The sequence below is a fragment of the Anguilla anguilla genome, chromosome 7, assembly GCF_013347855.1.
Source record: "Anguilla anguilla isolate fAngAng1 chromosome 7, fAngAng1.pri, whole genome shotgun sequence".
NCBI classification, from domain to species: Eukaryota; Metazoa; Chordata; class Actinopteri; order Anguilliformes; family Anguillidae; genus Anguilla; species Anguilla anguilla.
Window position 1 is genome coordinate 15807346 of NC_049207.1, and position 15015 is coordinate 15822360.

General features: G+C 38.4%; 1 protein-coding gene across 4 annotated transcripts in view; it reads left to right on the top strand.

Annotated features, from left to right (window-relative positions):
- The window catches only part of LOC118232093 (voltage-dependent calcium channel subunit alpha-2/delta-1-like), a 128971-nt gene extending 124634 nt beyond the window's left edge, over window positions 1-4337 (top strand). For all 4 annotated transcript variants that reach the window (XM_035426710.1, XM_035426707.1, XM_035426708.1 and 1 more), the window contains one exon: window positions 437-4337. In XM_035426710.1, the coding sequence (XP_035282601.1) occupies window positions 437-553 (117 nt within the window). In that variant the 3' untranslated portion in view covers window positions 554-4337. The remainder of the gene's footprint in view (window positions 1-436) is intronic.
- Window positions 4338-15015: the final 10678 nt, after the last annotated feature.

Consider the following 15015-nt stretch of genomic DNA (forward strand, 5'->3'; position numbering starts at 1 on the left):
ATGCTTTCTGAGAGATAGTTTCTTTGGAATAAACATAGGAGGCAGCAGACGTGCTTCCTGGGTTTTGACAGTGTCCAGTAGATTATTATGTTCAAGCCTATAAACAGATTAGACCATCCCTTACATTGGCTTCCCTAAGGACTACACTGGAGCTCACAGACAGTGCAGTCATTGACAGTTCAGCTTTTGTAGTGGAGTTAGACTGACAGGCATTTTGGGATATGCTAACAGGAATCGTATGGCTGGATCATACATGCGAATCACAGCCCCAGCTGCACTGCAGACTGAGCGATTACATTCAAGTCTAGTTGCATGTATGAGTCTTAGCATTCACAATTTGAGAATCAGGTACACAGGTCTGTACTGTAGGTGAGAGAGAGAGTCTTAAAGTAGCTGCCATGTCACTGACTGTAACCATTTGCCTCTGTGGTGACAGGAGGATGATAGTGACTGTGGTGGGGGGTCCAGTTTGAGCCCGTCTCTCTGGTCCACGATGGCCGTCCAGCTGGTTCTCCTCTGGGTCCTGGCCGGGCCGAGACACTACCCGTCATGACCTAAGAGCCCATGGATTGTCCACCGCTGTCCTCCCATACATTTCAGGATCCTGCCAGATTTTCTTTCTGAGATTCTACATTGACCGGAGGGGGATGGAGGCTGCGTAACCACCCAGGAAGTGAGACTATGGTATGTGGATAGTATGTATTCCCAAGTCTTGCTCTGTGGGCCAAGGGGACGTCTGTTAAGGATAAACATGGAGCGATCTCAAGCCTACACGTGTCCTGCAGAGGCAACGGAGAGGACTGCCTTATCCCAGAAAGGGAGAATGGAGATTAAACTACTTCATTTTTGTTGTAGGTTTTTTGGTGTGCTGCAGTATGTAAAGAAATAAAACCACAAAAGTAATCAAATTGAATTACACTGCCAGATATTTCAAACAGAAATTCTGCCTCTAGCCATTGTATCGTGGTGTTTGTATTTATTTGTTAGTTCTTGTTTTTACTTGATTGTTTATGTTGAAAGGTTTGGGATGGCTAGTGACTGATTTCTGTGCAGAAGTGACTCAGAATTCTCCTGCAAGCAAAGCAGAAAAATACAAGTAAAAAAAAAACAATACAAGTTTTTTTTTTTAACTTTTCGAAATGAGGCCTCATTCTCTTCCACCTCATGCCAGGGTGCTGATGGTTTGCTCCCAGGCATATCACAACATCTCTTTACAATCCATTTATAAGGAAGCAATTAGATATCCCATTTGAAATACATTTTTAATTGAACCGTTAAGATGCACATCTTTTATGGGGGTCATCACTGCCACCATCTTTGTGTTTCCTGAGGTAGTTAAATATGCAGTTTTTGTTTGCAGACTGTTTATCTCCTTATTTTATAGATTTTTTAACCCTGAAAATACAGGGAATTGCTGCCAGTCTCTACTTCACTCTGCACGTGAACAAGGCCTTGTGGTCTTGTGATACCATGCCAAAGGGCACGCTTTCACCTCAAAATCGCTGTGCATTGTGCTAGCTTCATTGGCTTTCTTTATTGTGCGATGGAATATTGACAGCTAGCCAAATCTTTTCATTTGTATTTATTTATTTATTTGAATTCTTAAAGCCATTGGAAAAAAAAATGTTTTCAGTGCAATCTTTTAGATTTTCATCTATATATTTTTACTTTGGAGCCCGTTTTCTTGGCCTTTTTTGCATGTTTTTGCTGTTTAATTTAGGTTTCTTTCTATGGTTTTGATATTAAGTGTTTATGCAAAAAAAGAGGTTACTTAGTCAAAGAGACAGGGAATTTTGATATGTGTGCAAACTACTGTAATACTTGTTTAAACAAAATGGCACAAATACCTGTGAATGTTTGAAATCATGGAACTTTAGGGAAAATGGTTTCATGTCAGAATTATTCAATATGGCACAAACTCAGAATTTTTCAGAACCTTTCCACACAATATAACTGGGTTTAGTTAACTCAAGTTTGGTATAAAAACATGAAGATATTTCTCAGGCGGGTTACTTTTTCACTCGTCTGCTTTCCTATTCTCATTTTAGATTCCTGTTCAGATTTCCGTCCGATCGGTCAGATAAGCATGCTTTCTTAAAGCATCTTAGTGGATGAGGCAGGCTGTCTCAAGGTATGCTATGGAATAAAGCTGGGGGGTGGAAAAAGGACTTCTCTGTGGTGTGCAAACTGTGTAATCCTGGCAGTAATAAATAGTGGGAAGTGCTGCAGGGACAATGTATTTGTGAATATGAATAAACCCAATATTGCAAAGAAAGTATAGACTACAATCAACTGTAAGTCTGATTATGATATGCAGTTTAAATAACTACGCAATTTATTTTTGTAAAAATAAGCAAGATTTACCACATGATTAGAGGACTTCACTGAATGAAAGAAATTGCAATATTGTATTTATATATTTGAGCAGGGAAGTATTCTTGATCTAGCGATATTTGGAACTTTGGTTTAAAAAAATGTTTTTAAAAAAAAAGTTTTCAGCTGCAAATGTTTTTATTATTATTATTATTATTATTATTATTATTATTATTATTATTATTCAGATTGTCCATTGCTTTAACATTAGACAACATGGGGTGGTTTGTAATTTACTTTCTAATGATCCTCCTGCATTGAAGTTATGTACCTGGATGTGAAAATCACTTTTGCTGCACTGTACACAAGAGAAGGCTGGAGCCTGATTGTTTATTCCTGCAGTCACACTGAGGTATTTGTGTAAATATGTGACTTACACCTGGATTCAGTGGTTGCATAACTGCTCATTCCAGAAAATATGAAGTCAGTCATTATATTCTCTCCATATAATGATTCAAGACATAAAGACAATAATGTGGTTGTGTAAGCAATGGATTATGGGTTGAGTTTGTAACAGACAATAAAAATTATATTTGCCCGAAATCGGGCATATCAGAAGATTTGTATCTTACATCCTTAGGATATGGACACAGGAACCTTTAACACTTGCCCAAGACATGCTATTTAGATCTCCTCAAAATCGCATAATTATGTGAAGTGGTTTTGGCCATTAGAATGCTCATAAATTTTTATTCCCCTTCATTGGAGTTGCATTACGGTAGGTACACATATGATCCATCATCACATAGAGTTACTCTATGTGATTTTGCATTATTAGAATAATAGACAGTGGTGGAATATAGTGGCCCTATTTGTACACTATTTGGTCATTATTTACCAAAAAATAAATAAGGGCTACAATCGTACAGATACAGTGCTTGCTTCTGCTTGGGAAATTTAAACCACCAAAGTTAAATCTCCATTTCAAAGATATGGATATGATATATACAGTTGGTAAACGTTTTCGTAAACAGTTGGTAAAGTTTTTGTCTTCACTGCACTTGTTGGAAAAATTCATGTAACCGAGACCAATTGCATTTCATATTCAAAAAGTGACATTAAGTGCCATAGGCCTTTTTCATCTGTTATCTTCAAAAATGTGTTTGGAGGGGTGAATCCAACACAGTGTAAAAGGCCAGTTTTGTTGACGTTGTTCCCTAAATGCATGATATGACATCAGTGACAGACAATAATCCTTCTTAGGTATTCAATTTACATAAGTATAATACAGTGAATATTATATGAAGCCTTTGTTCTTAATATGGATCAGCGCTACTGCCGTTTTCCTGAAAGAGACAGCATTTGTTTTTTAACACATTACAATGACCATCTTGAGAGGTGACCATCACCAGAGGTAAATAAATGGAACCTTGGCTTTTAAATGTCAAACCATAGAAAATCTTGAAAAGGAAGCCCAAGATAAACCCAGTTAGTTTCACTAGCAGTTTACTTGAATAAAATTTTGTTTGAAAGAGTCAAATGCACAGTAAACAAGTAAGGGGGGGCTGATATTGTGCCGTTATCAACGATGACTTCCACACATTTTGTTTTTCGAGTTTTGCCGTCGTTCTCAGTGCTAAAATCAGATGCTGTCGCTTCAGGATCCAATACTGCGATGTGATTGGACGTGTGTTTAATGCTGTCAGTGCTCTTTGTGCAGGTCGTCTGGGTCGTGCTTTTTTCTGGACTGTTCTATGGAGACTGCTTGATGTGTGTTTATATGGAGGGGCTCGGTGCCTGCTGCCCCTGTGCCAGCAACCAGCGGGTCACTCTGTCAATATCCCTTGATTGTGCTTTAAATACATTACACTTTTGTGGAGCTTGACTAGCCTGACTCAATTTTGTATAAATTTGTACCATAATGTTATTAAACAAAAAAAACAAAGAATAATGTTTATAATCCTAGAAATGTTGTAATTCTTGTGCAAATACAGTATATTCAGAATAAAAGCCTATCATTATTATCTGTCGTTTGGCCTTTTATTGTACAGCCTCACATTTGAAGCACCTACATATTCCTGTGAAAGGCTTGTATTAATAGTTGAGGTCCCTTTTTTCCCTTCAGTGTGGAAACATAATGTTAAAATGTGTAAAACTTTTTTCTGTATTTTCTATGACAGAGAGAAAAAGCAATTGGACTAAACGCAGTGACAGATAGGTTTGAAAAAGGATCACAATGTTGCTTTGGCCAAGATCTTGAAGTGTGTGCTGAATGCCAATATATGACAGATTTTAAAATGATTCCTTTTGCTATGTGCAGTTAACTGTTAAAGCATGTCTTAAGGCCTGTGGGACATTTACATTGGGCCAAATACACTGTCAGCAACCATGTAATTTCATTTTAAAGTGAATTATAATATTCCATGAATCTCTCTGAAATTACTAAATTAGCTTAGTAGTCATAAACTATAATTTAGAATAGAAAATTGTTTACGGTTATTAACAAAAAAAAACGTCTGAATGGTTTTAACAGTCAGAAAAAAACAATATATTAGAATCTATTTGCTAGAAACATTCCATAGTAATAACAGCCAAATTATTATTAAGCACAGACTTTTAAAAAAAGAAATGGAAAACTACTGTTAATTGTTAAACTGCATCTTTTTCCTTAGTCTGGTTCTTACGTGACGTATGTTCTCCAAACATACGTCACGTAAGTTAGATTATGTTTTAGTAAAATTCCATTGCATAATAGTAATACATCTGATATTTGGTAGCAAAGGGCAATAGCCACTTAAAATTCCAAGGAGAGCTATAGTAGGGTTTGATCAGTCACAGCTAGGTTGTCCCTCAAAGTTGACTCAAAGGGCATTTCCTCAATTGGAAGCTGGCAGACATCTTCAGGAAATGTTTCATTCTCTTCTCCCACCACTAATAAAGGGATTGATCATCAGGGTGGTTTGTTCACAGGCAGGCATGCAGTGCAGTTAGATTTACAACTGCAAAGAAGGGAGGCCTTTGACAAGAAAAATGATTCAGGCTATGACCAAAGACACCGGGGAAGACCATCTGTAACTTGGCTCTGCCAGCACAAGAATGCCCACACAAGACGACAGCAAAATATAAGGCCTCAAGGGTTAACAGAAGCATGACAAAGTTGTTTCCTGTTTTCTGGTGCTCAGAATTGAACTAACTTTGGAGGTATTTTTCTGAATGCCACAGAAGGCACTCCCCTATATATAGATAAAAAGCAGAATGATTTGAAGCGGCATGGCACGTACCTTGCACCAGATTTGTGAGAAAATGAAGAAAAAAGCAATCCACGTCAATTCTCCATTGGGTTCTCAAGTTGCCAATTTGAGAACTATTTGAAAGGAAAGTAATAGGTTGTTCATATCAATTAAATCATTTGGTTGTCTTGATTCATTACTCCTTGGCTGTGCCCTCAGTTACCAGAGTGGAGTTTTTTACTTGCTTTTTTCTTGTTGCAGTGCTTTTTGAAGGTTTTATTATGACTATCTGCTCAAGGAATCTGTGCCATGGAACATAGGCAGCAGTCTCTGGTCAAAGATCATCATCTGGGGGTCGATGTAAAACGATACCCTTGTCAAGCAGAGTAGGGTCATAGCCCTTTCATGTCTCTCCCTTTCTGCCACATGCTGGACCTTTAATAAGCAGAACACAAAGTAAACCAAAGAATTTCAGTTGTTCCCTTAAGGTTATGGCCTTAATCAAATACACTCTCAAGGGTGCCACCACAGAACCTCACCACGCCAAAGCCATTTGATGGTGAGTGTTTAGAAGTTCACGTTTCATGTAAAGATTGCTTGACCAAGCAAATGCTTTTTCTTTCAATCAAGAGAAGTGCACAATTTAATGGGCTTTCCTGGTGAAAAGTGAAAAGTGAAAAGTGATGCTTCGTTGGTGAATGGGGGGAAACCACAATTTTCAACCTAAATCACCATTTAAAGAGAGAAAATGACAGCTTAGGGTTTCTGGGGGCTTTGTTGTGGAATTGTGGGTATAATTCAGTATTGCACATTGTATTTCTTTTTGGATCATTTAAGTTAGTGAATGCTGTAATTAAGAATTTTATGGAGGATGCACTGATTTATATAACAGAGATCTGAATATGCTTAACTGCTACATTTCTTGGCAGCATTGATTGTGTTATTCAGTTCAAACATGATGCAGATTTTCTTCATACAAAGCAAATTTACTCGTAACCTCATCTAGCTAACATTGTGATATGTGCCTTCCAGAATTCCATGTAATTTCTGTTCTTTCAAGTTTTTTCATTTGTTTTGACTTAGTCTGCATAGTTCCAATATAGCTGACCTGTGCCCCAAAGTTCTGTAACTGGCAACAGTTGAAGCTGTTTGGTCATCATTAAGGCAAGCACTTTCCCGTAAAGATAGTTAAGGGGCCAGACATGCTCTTGTCACAATATTGGCACAAAGTTTGTTTGTGCAAGCCAGTGGGGTTTCACTGTGTTTATCTTAGAGGTCTTAACTTTCTTAAAGTCTAATATCAATTCAGCTAAAGCCCAACTCCATTGTGATGTGATGTACCCCATAGTCTGGAATGGAGTCCTGACTGTCCCAGTCTTATTGGGAAACAGTTGGCAAGGCAACAAATATTCATACAATAGAACCTCATCAGGTTGCCTGTGTTATGCAGTAGTATAGCACGATAGCAACTGGTCTTTTAACTACAAGGCTGTCAGTTTGAGTACCAGGTGAGGTAATGCTGTCATACCCAAGGTAATAAATGAGAACTGTTCCAGTGACTTTTCAACCATAAAAATGTCACATAATCAAACAAATCATAAACTGTGTAAGTCACTCTGCTAAAAACTTAATAAAAAGTAAATGTCTTCTCTCACTTCATTGGCTGCCTGTTATTTCTCACATCAAGTTTAAAATCTTGGGACAATTGAGTTAATGAACCGTTCCACCACACATACAATAAATCTTCAAACACAGATTTCAGATCTGCCCCACAACCTCAGATAACTGTCTCCTCACTTGGGTAGTCGGTCCTCCCAGTCATGATGCATCTTTGCCTTCGTTGACATCACATGAACGTGACCACACAACCACTCACCTATTTTCCTGATCTAGCAGTATTGGGGGGTTACAATATGAATTCTCAGAAAAAGCTTTCCCAAAGCGGTTTTTTGTATGGTATTATTCATCTGACCCACGGCTTGGCCATTCCAATAACATGCCATGCACTGTTTATTTTTCTTTGGCTGCTTTCTTTCTCCCATATTTCTCAGGTGCCATTTAAAGATGACTGATTGCATTCCAGCCAGAACTCCCCACTCCTTTCCAGAAGAAGGAAGATCTGACAAGCAGGTACGCTGTTTGTCACCCCAAGCCATGGGGAAAATTGGATGCAGACAGTTCATGTTTTTACTCATAAAAGGTGTAAAAGAAGCTATGTTGGCAGGGATAATACAACTGGTACGTATGTGTGTGTTGCAGGATTCCATACGGAAAAGGAAAGCCACGACCTGTTTGGACGATGACCTGTTTGGACCTGACAGAAAAGTGTGTCCGTTTTATACGCTCGTTTTTGTTTTGTTTTTTTTAAATATACACACCTTCTTGCACCTTTTACATTTGAGCCTGAAATATCCGGATTTCCCAGAATTAAATCACTGAACAGTAATTTAAGTTGTATATTTTTGCACTTTAACATAAAGGTAGGTAAGATTCAGGAAAGGCAATACTAGTTTTAGGGAAAAGTGATCTAAATATGTTATATTTAAATGTAATGTCAAATATTAAGAAGATAATTTAAGCAATTTGAGCTTCCAAAGTCCCATATTTATCTATCTTGAAAAATGATGTAATACACAGGACCTCCAAGCATTCATCCATTTAGTGTAATGCATACAAGTGTACATTCAAATAAAAACCAAGAATATTGTGAAACTGGAATACTTTCTGTCTGGCCCAGACAGGTCGATGTCTCACTTGGTCATTATAAGCTAATTGTTTCAGCTGAACAGATTCCATTCTCCAATAGATAGATAAATCAAAATGGTAAATTTGAATGTGAAATTAAGTACTGAAGATTTTTTTTCTCTTATTTTCTCATGCTATTTTTAAACACACACCATAGAAGTTCTCGTTGAGCCAAGATTAATGATAATGCCCCTGTCTACTTCGCTGTCTAGCAGCCGAATGCTTTGAGAATTGAGATGAGTCCAGGGCCTATGCAAACCAGCTCCAGCTCCAGCCCTTTGATAATGCCGTGGAGCCAGGAGGCAGGGGACCCATGGAGGAGCATTGGCATTCGTTGAAAGGATACCAGTCAGCAGATGGTGAGTCGGGGGGGCTGGAGCAGGAGCGGTTCCTGCATGGAGGTGGGTCAGTGGAACAAGTGATGCTTCAGCATCTGCTGTATGGACACAGACTGAGACCACACCCCCCACTCACCCTCATCCGGCATCACACAGGCCACACAGGTGACTAAAACTAGTGGGTGAAGGGGAGTGCCCCTACCCCTCCCTCACAAGCTGCAGCTGCACTGACTGTGGGGTAGCCTTGCGCTATGAGACCTGCAGAGCAGAGCCTTAATGACTCACATGTTGGTCATTTAACGCATTCGGCACTGCGAGCCCACCCGTCTCTTTATCATGTACTTTCAAGTTATCGGCCATGAAAGTGAATCATGTCGATTCGGAGGGGGAAATTCTCACAGATGTCCTGGGCCCTGCTTCATCAAGAAGTAATCAAGCAAGAATGGTCTGATATGGATGTGGTTCCCATTAAGAAAACAAAAAGCGTGAGCTGACTGATGTTATATGTGATCCCCCCTAGTTTGTAACATGAGTAGGAGGCCAACACTTTGGGCTTACAGAACGTGGCAGCGTATAGCAGGTCCCTGGACACAAAGTTAAAAGTCTCCATGGCTGTTTTTCTACTCTAAAAGATCTGTGCGCTCTCCAACAGCCCGTGACAGCTGCTTAATGTTTCTGGACCTGGTCGGTATTAAAGGACTAATTACACATTTTCAGTCCAATAGGACATGAGTTATGATAGCCATCCTTAAACAAGAGCTCTTTCAGGGGTGGTGGGTGTGAAAATTAGCAGGTTGTATACCAGACAAGGCAACTAAAGTGTCAGCAGATGTTTCGCGTGAAGGCTACAGATGAACTGGCTTTTCAGAAAATCATGTTTATCCGGCTATTCTCTTTGACAGAAAATTACAACCAAATTATCACAGCTGATCATGATCGATTATTGTTTTTGTTTTTTTGTTGTTTTTTTTTGTTGTCAAGGACTGCAGTTTTTTTTAAATATGGCACTCTTACAACATAAATATTCTGTGTTTATTCTGATTTTTCTGAAAACATTAATTTAACAATATTACATACATCAAAGGGAATTCAACAGCTGAAAATTATGATTAAATTTAAACCAGTAACTTCAGAAAAAACTAAACATGGCTGCACGATTGTACCTCTTGAAAGAAAAATCAATTTTTTTTTCTTGTGCAATGTGGCTTCAGATATAAACAAAGACAAAGGAATTTAATTGTTTTGGAAAATGACAAAAGTCTGTGACAGTGTGTCATGATGATACACACTGTGGTTGATTGCACCATATGGGAATGAACATGATATAGAATAGTTATGTCAACCATTGACGCAAATTGCCCTTCACAAAAATATTTGAGTAACTAAATCACCACACCTTTTTTTTTTTTTTTTAAATAATAATGATAATTCTTCACAAAAGTAGTGAAAAGTGAACGGTCAAAGGAAATTTCCTTTAGTTATGACTTGTACACAGAGAAAATGAGTTGGAAACTGGCTGCAACAACAAATACCATTGCCAGAGTGTATTATAAACAGCAGCATGTGTATAATAAGCAATTAAATTAAAGTGCTGTTATTCTAGGATACTTAAGACAACCTGGGTATCCAAGCCTTCCACCTACATGTTACCAGTACAGCACCATAGAGAACCACTATGCTGCACTGTTCCTTATACAATGAGCTGAAATCGATTGTTATGGTACTGTTGCCTCCAGATGCGTCCATGGAACAAGATCAAAGGCACAAGGCATAAAAAAACTTCTCTCTCTTTCTAACTTGAGGTTCAAACATTGTTTGTAGCAATTCAATAACTCAATAAATGTTTAAAAGGAATCTTAACAGATGATCCAACATAACAACTGAATGACCAAACATTTAAGCTGTCATAACAAAACAAGCAGAATACAAATACAACTAAACAATTTGCATATGGTCTTGTGCATCTGAAAAGCTCACAGACAAGTGTGTAATGAAACTATTGTTATATATTAATTGCTCAAGTTTGAAATGGTGTATTCCTGTTGTATACCACTTAACATTATTCATGATAATTTATATAAATCAAATAATTAATGAGAGCTAACATAGAAATTATTTTATGGACACAGATTTTATGACAAGTGAGTAATCAAAAATAGATTCATTGTTTTAGTACTTTTTTAATTTCCAGTAGTGACTAACAATGTATGAAGCAAGCTGTTTGTTTTTGGAAAGATTCTTTCACGCGATAGCCACCTTAATGACATTTAGACTCATAGTTAGCAACAGCTGTTTGGTTTAATGTCGGGCTTGTTCCCTGCTTCTTGTCACAAACCTGACTCATCCTGACCTTCCCTTCCATGCACATCCCCCCCCCCACCCCCACCCCCCACCCCCACACACACACACACACACACACACCCGCCCGTTTCTCAGCAGCTCCGTAATGGTGGCCACACTCTGCTTCAAACTCCAGACAGGCGAGCGGGAGAGGAGGTCAGCTGAAGGTCCAGGTAATTTGCTGCATAGGAAATTCTACACCGGCTCAAGGACCTGAATGACAAACCTCAAAGCTCCAGGAAATCTATTAGCACCCCGAGGGCTTCCCTCTCACTGCTACAAATTTAATAACACCGTAACGAACAGAAATGAGGTGAATTACAATTCCACACAGCTGGAATTTAAGAGTTTAACAGGGGAGAAAGAGCTGAAATTTATTTGTTGAGTGCCGTCACACATGGCATTAGTTAACCCACAATGAGGGTGTCAACTGGCTCTACAGCCACAACACTAACACTATTGTCATGTGGTTTTATTGTACACTGAGTTTAGGCCACAAATAGACTTTACAAGTCTTTTATCTGTCACATTTCTTTGGAGGCGGGGTTTAACATTACAAGGGTGTTTCCTTAGGGGTTGCCATCCAACCACAGTATAGAGTGCTGCATTGTCAAGTCTTAATGGTGCCCAGTGTATGGAAAGTCTCTATTTTACGTTCATAATATCTGGCTAAACTACTCGGTCCTCCATACATCACTTACTTAATCACTGTAGGACCAAAAGCTTTTGAAAAAAGTGTAAATGTGTACGACTGTCAATAACCTTAAATATACTGTATGTGCGGACCTTACTGGAACTTATAGATCTTTCTCTCCTCGATCTTATACTATATAATCCTATATGCTTTATCATTAACTCTTAGCAATGAGTACAGTACTGTGTAAGAAGCTGAGCAAAAAGTTGAAACCTGTTTAAGGTAGCTAATGAGTTAGATGTGAAAGTACTCTATGATTCCTTCTCAAGAGTCAAAGTGCTCAAGCTACCAGACGATTTTTGTTGGACTAAGTGCGGAGTTCAGCCTTAGTGTCATTATTTCTGAATGATTAAATATTCTTACTGTATGTTATTTATAATATAGCTATTTATAGCCACTGAAAAAATTCATTTATTGGGATTATCTATGTTCCTGTTTCAAGCCTAACTTGTGAAATAACTCTACATCTGCTGGTCATTATTTGAGTATATAATACACAACACAAAGTCTTGATACATTGTTCAAGTTCGCTTTTTCATTAAGAAGAACAACTCAGTGGATCTCAGCTAAGCAAGAGAAATTTTAGTTGCCTGTACTCTAACGCCATGCGCCTTTGGTAAAAGAAAGGCAAGAGTGAGTGTCACTGTGACTCCCTGATGTCCCAATGTCATTGAGTTCCCATACAAATAACTGTCCCATTACAAGGGATGTGTTTGTTATTCCTAAACACCTGGAGATGGACTCGCAAAAGGAAGGCATCTGCTCCCTGAGAGTAATGACCAGTATGGCCGCCAGTGATTTCCCTGGGTTGCCAGACCCCAAAAGGCACCATGGTAAAGGGACCGCAGTCTCCCGAGCAGTGACAGGGGCTGGCCGTGGAAACAGAGAGAGTGACACTGTTACTCTGATGCCTCCAGAAGTGTGAAACCTCTCCACACATCCCACATCAGTTGACACATCGCCCCACCTGACAGGAAGCCTTCTTCAAACAAACAGACACACTTCCTCACACTGTTAACATGATTCAGCTGGTTGAATAACCACTGCCCTCAAATCCAGTGTCTCAGCCAGCATTATTTTCATCAGTGGCTGTCAGCAACCTGTCAAAATTAAAACAAGCCGTAACAAATCTTTAAATTGTGTGGTGTGCACATCGAAAAACCAAATAATGGACAGGCGGGAGGGGCCATTTCTAGAAAGCAGACCACTTTGTACGTGTGGACTTTACAGACTTTATGATGCGTTTCTTTCTTTGGAGCCATCTGACTTTTGTCCAATGCGAATTGTGCTTGCAATTTTACAGAGCTAGTAAAGGCCTTGCCCAGGTTCATACTATATAGCAGAAAGTGACTTTTCCTTTTAATAATTTGAACTACATGTCAGAAGGATGATCATCCAAAAATCTTTGAGACCTCAATTTTCCACAATATCAATTTTCCATTTGTACTATTCCACATGGGTCAGAAGATTGGCAAAGGTTGGATTTTAATGGGAGGGTTAATATCCTTCAGATTGTCCCATTCCCAACATAGCATAGCAAAACAATTTTATAGATCGCAGGTGCTTGTTGAGACTACATCACATCTGTTAACTGGAGTTTTGACATAATTTGAATCACGTTAATACAATACAATACAGTATTGGGTGAATGTTTTAACAACAGTGAGTGACTACATAAACGCAAGTTCAACTGTGAATTATTTTTGTCTGTCATACTCCTCAGTTTAGCAAGGAACTACAATCATTAGCACCAATATTTATTTAAAATGAGAAGTAAATTTAGAACACATCAACATCACAATTATTTTTTGACTTTGACTGACAAGAAATTATGCCCCAAGGGAGACCAATGACAGCTGTCCTTTATACAGTTACAGTTTTACAGCTCCATTTAAACAAACATTGTGTCACTTATTTCTGACTATAAGGACCTCTTTAAGCCTTCATTCAACTTAATAAGAAAGAACACGTCTCTATGTTTTACCATAGCCCCTGTTTTCTCAGTTTCTCGGGAGGACACATATAAATCCTCTTAATGGCAAAAGTGCGGACTCTTGTAAAATAACGGCCCAGCCAGTCCTCCCTGGAGCACATGTCTAAACTCAGGAACACTTAGTAAAACAAAGGCCACAGGCTCATACCTGAAATGGATTTCACACAGCTGGATTTAGCACGGAACCTGTAATCGCTTCGTCGACCACTGCATTACTGAAAACATGCCGACAATAGGGCAATGAAACTGGCCAAAATTGTCAGACAAATAGCTCTGTAGGTGTTCAAAATACACTGCAGGTTGATTTTTATTTGGTCTTCATATTTCATTCACTGACAGTGTATATTTATTTTTAAATGTATCTATTTATCAGTACAGCATATACTCCAACAGCTTTAACTAGGAATATGTGAAAGTGACCTATTGGCGTTCTTTTGTATATTACGTTTTTACTTTGTGTGTAACTGTGTTGCTGCCTACAGCCAGATAAAAATATACATTGGCCCATATTCATTCAACGTCTGTCCATAACTTTGGCTTGCTGTTAAATACAAGTTTTTCAAAACAATTTGAGAGTGCAATTATCACAAGAATAAACTCCTCAAATGTGTGAAAAAATATTCCTTTAATTTAGTGTTGTATTCAAAATTAGGGACAAATATTTATTTAATCCATATAGACTTTACCTTGGACACAGCAGCAGTTTCTCTTTTAATCTGATCTGAACAGAAGAGACAAAGGGTTCTATTGTAAAATGTCATAAACATGAATGTATGTGTCCAGGGGTAGTGATGAGAAAAATAATTAAAATCTGAAGACCTAATTTTTTTTTGTAAACCATCAGCTGTGGGTCAGTTCCTGGACAGTTAAGTCAGTTCCTTGGCTCAGATTGTCAATAGAAACATTTAACATCCATCTGATATAATGTGCATAGATTTGTCTGGAGTTAAGTAGTAGGCTATATATTTGAAATAATAGCTATGCCATTTTGAAAAAAGTTTGATGTCTAATCTAAATGGGATCCAGCATAAGATCATCACCACTTGTAGCAACTGTGCAGGTTCTGTGGACATTTGGGGATATCTTTCTCTGACATCAATAGTCAATCAGAGATCCTTCTTACCTAGCTGTTGTCGACTGGCCATTCTTCCTAAACCAGTCACTACCTTTCTGTGTTGAAATGGGCCTCACAGGTTTCTGACCATAGGACAACATTAGGCTGCAAGTACTCATCCACGTCATTGCGTTCATTTAGAGCAGTGCATGTGCGTCTTTTGGAGTAGCCTACGGGACATATTAGCATGCCACTTTATGAATTCCTTCTATGAGCAACAAAAGATTTTTTTTAAATTTCAAGCAAAA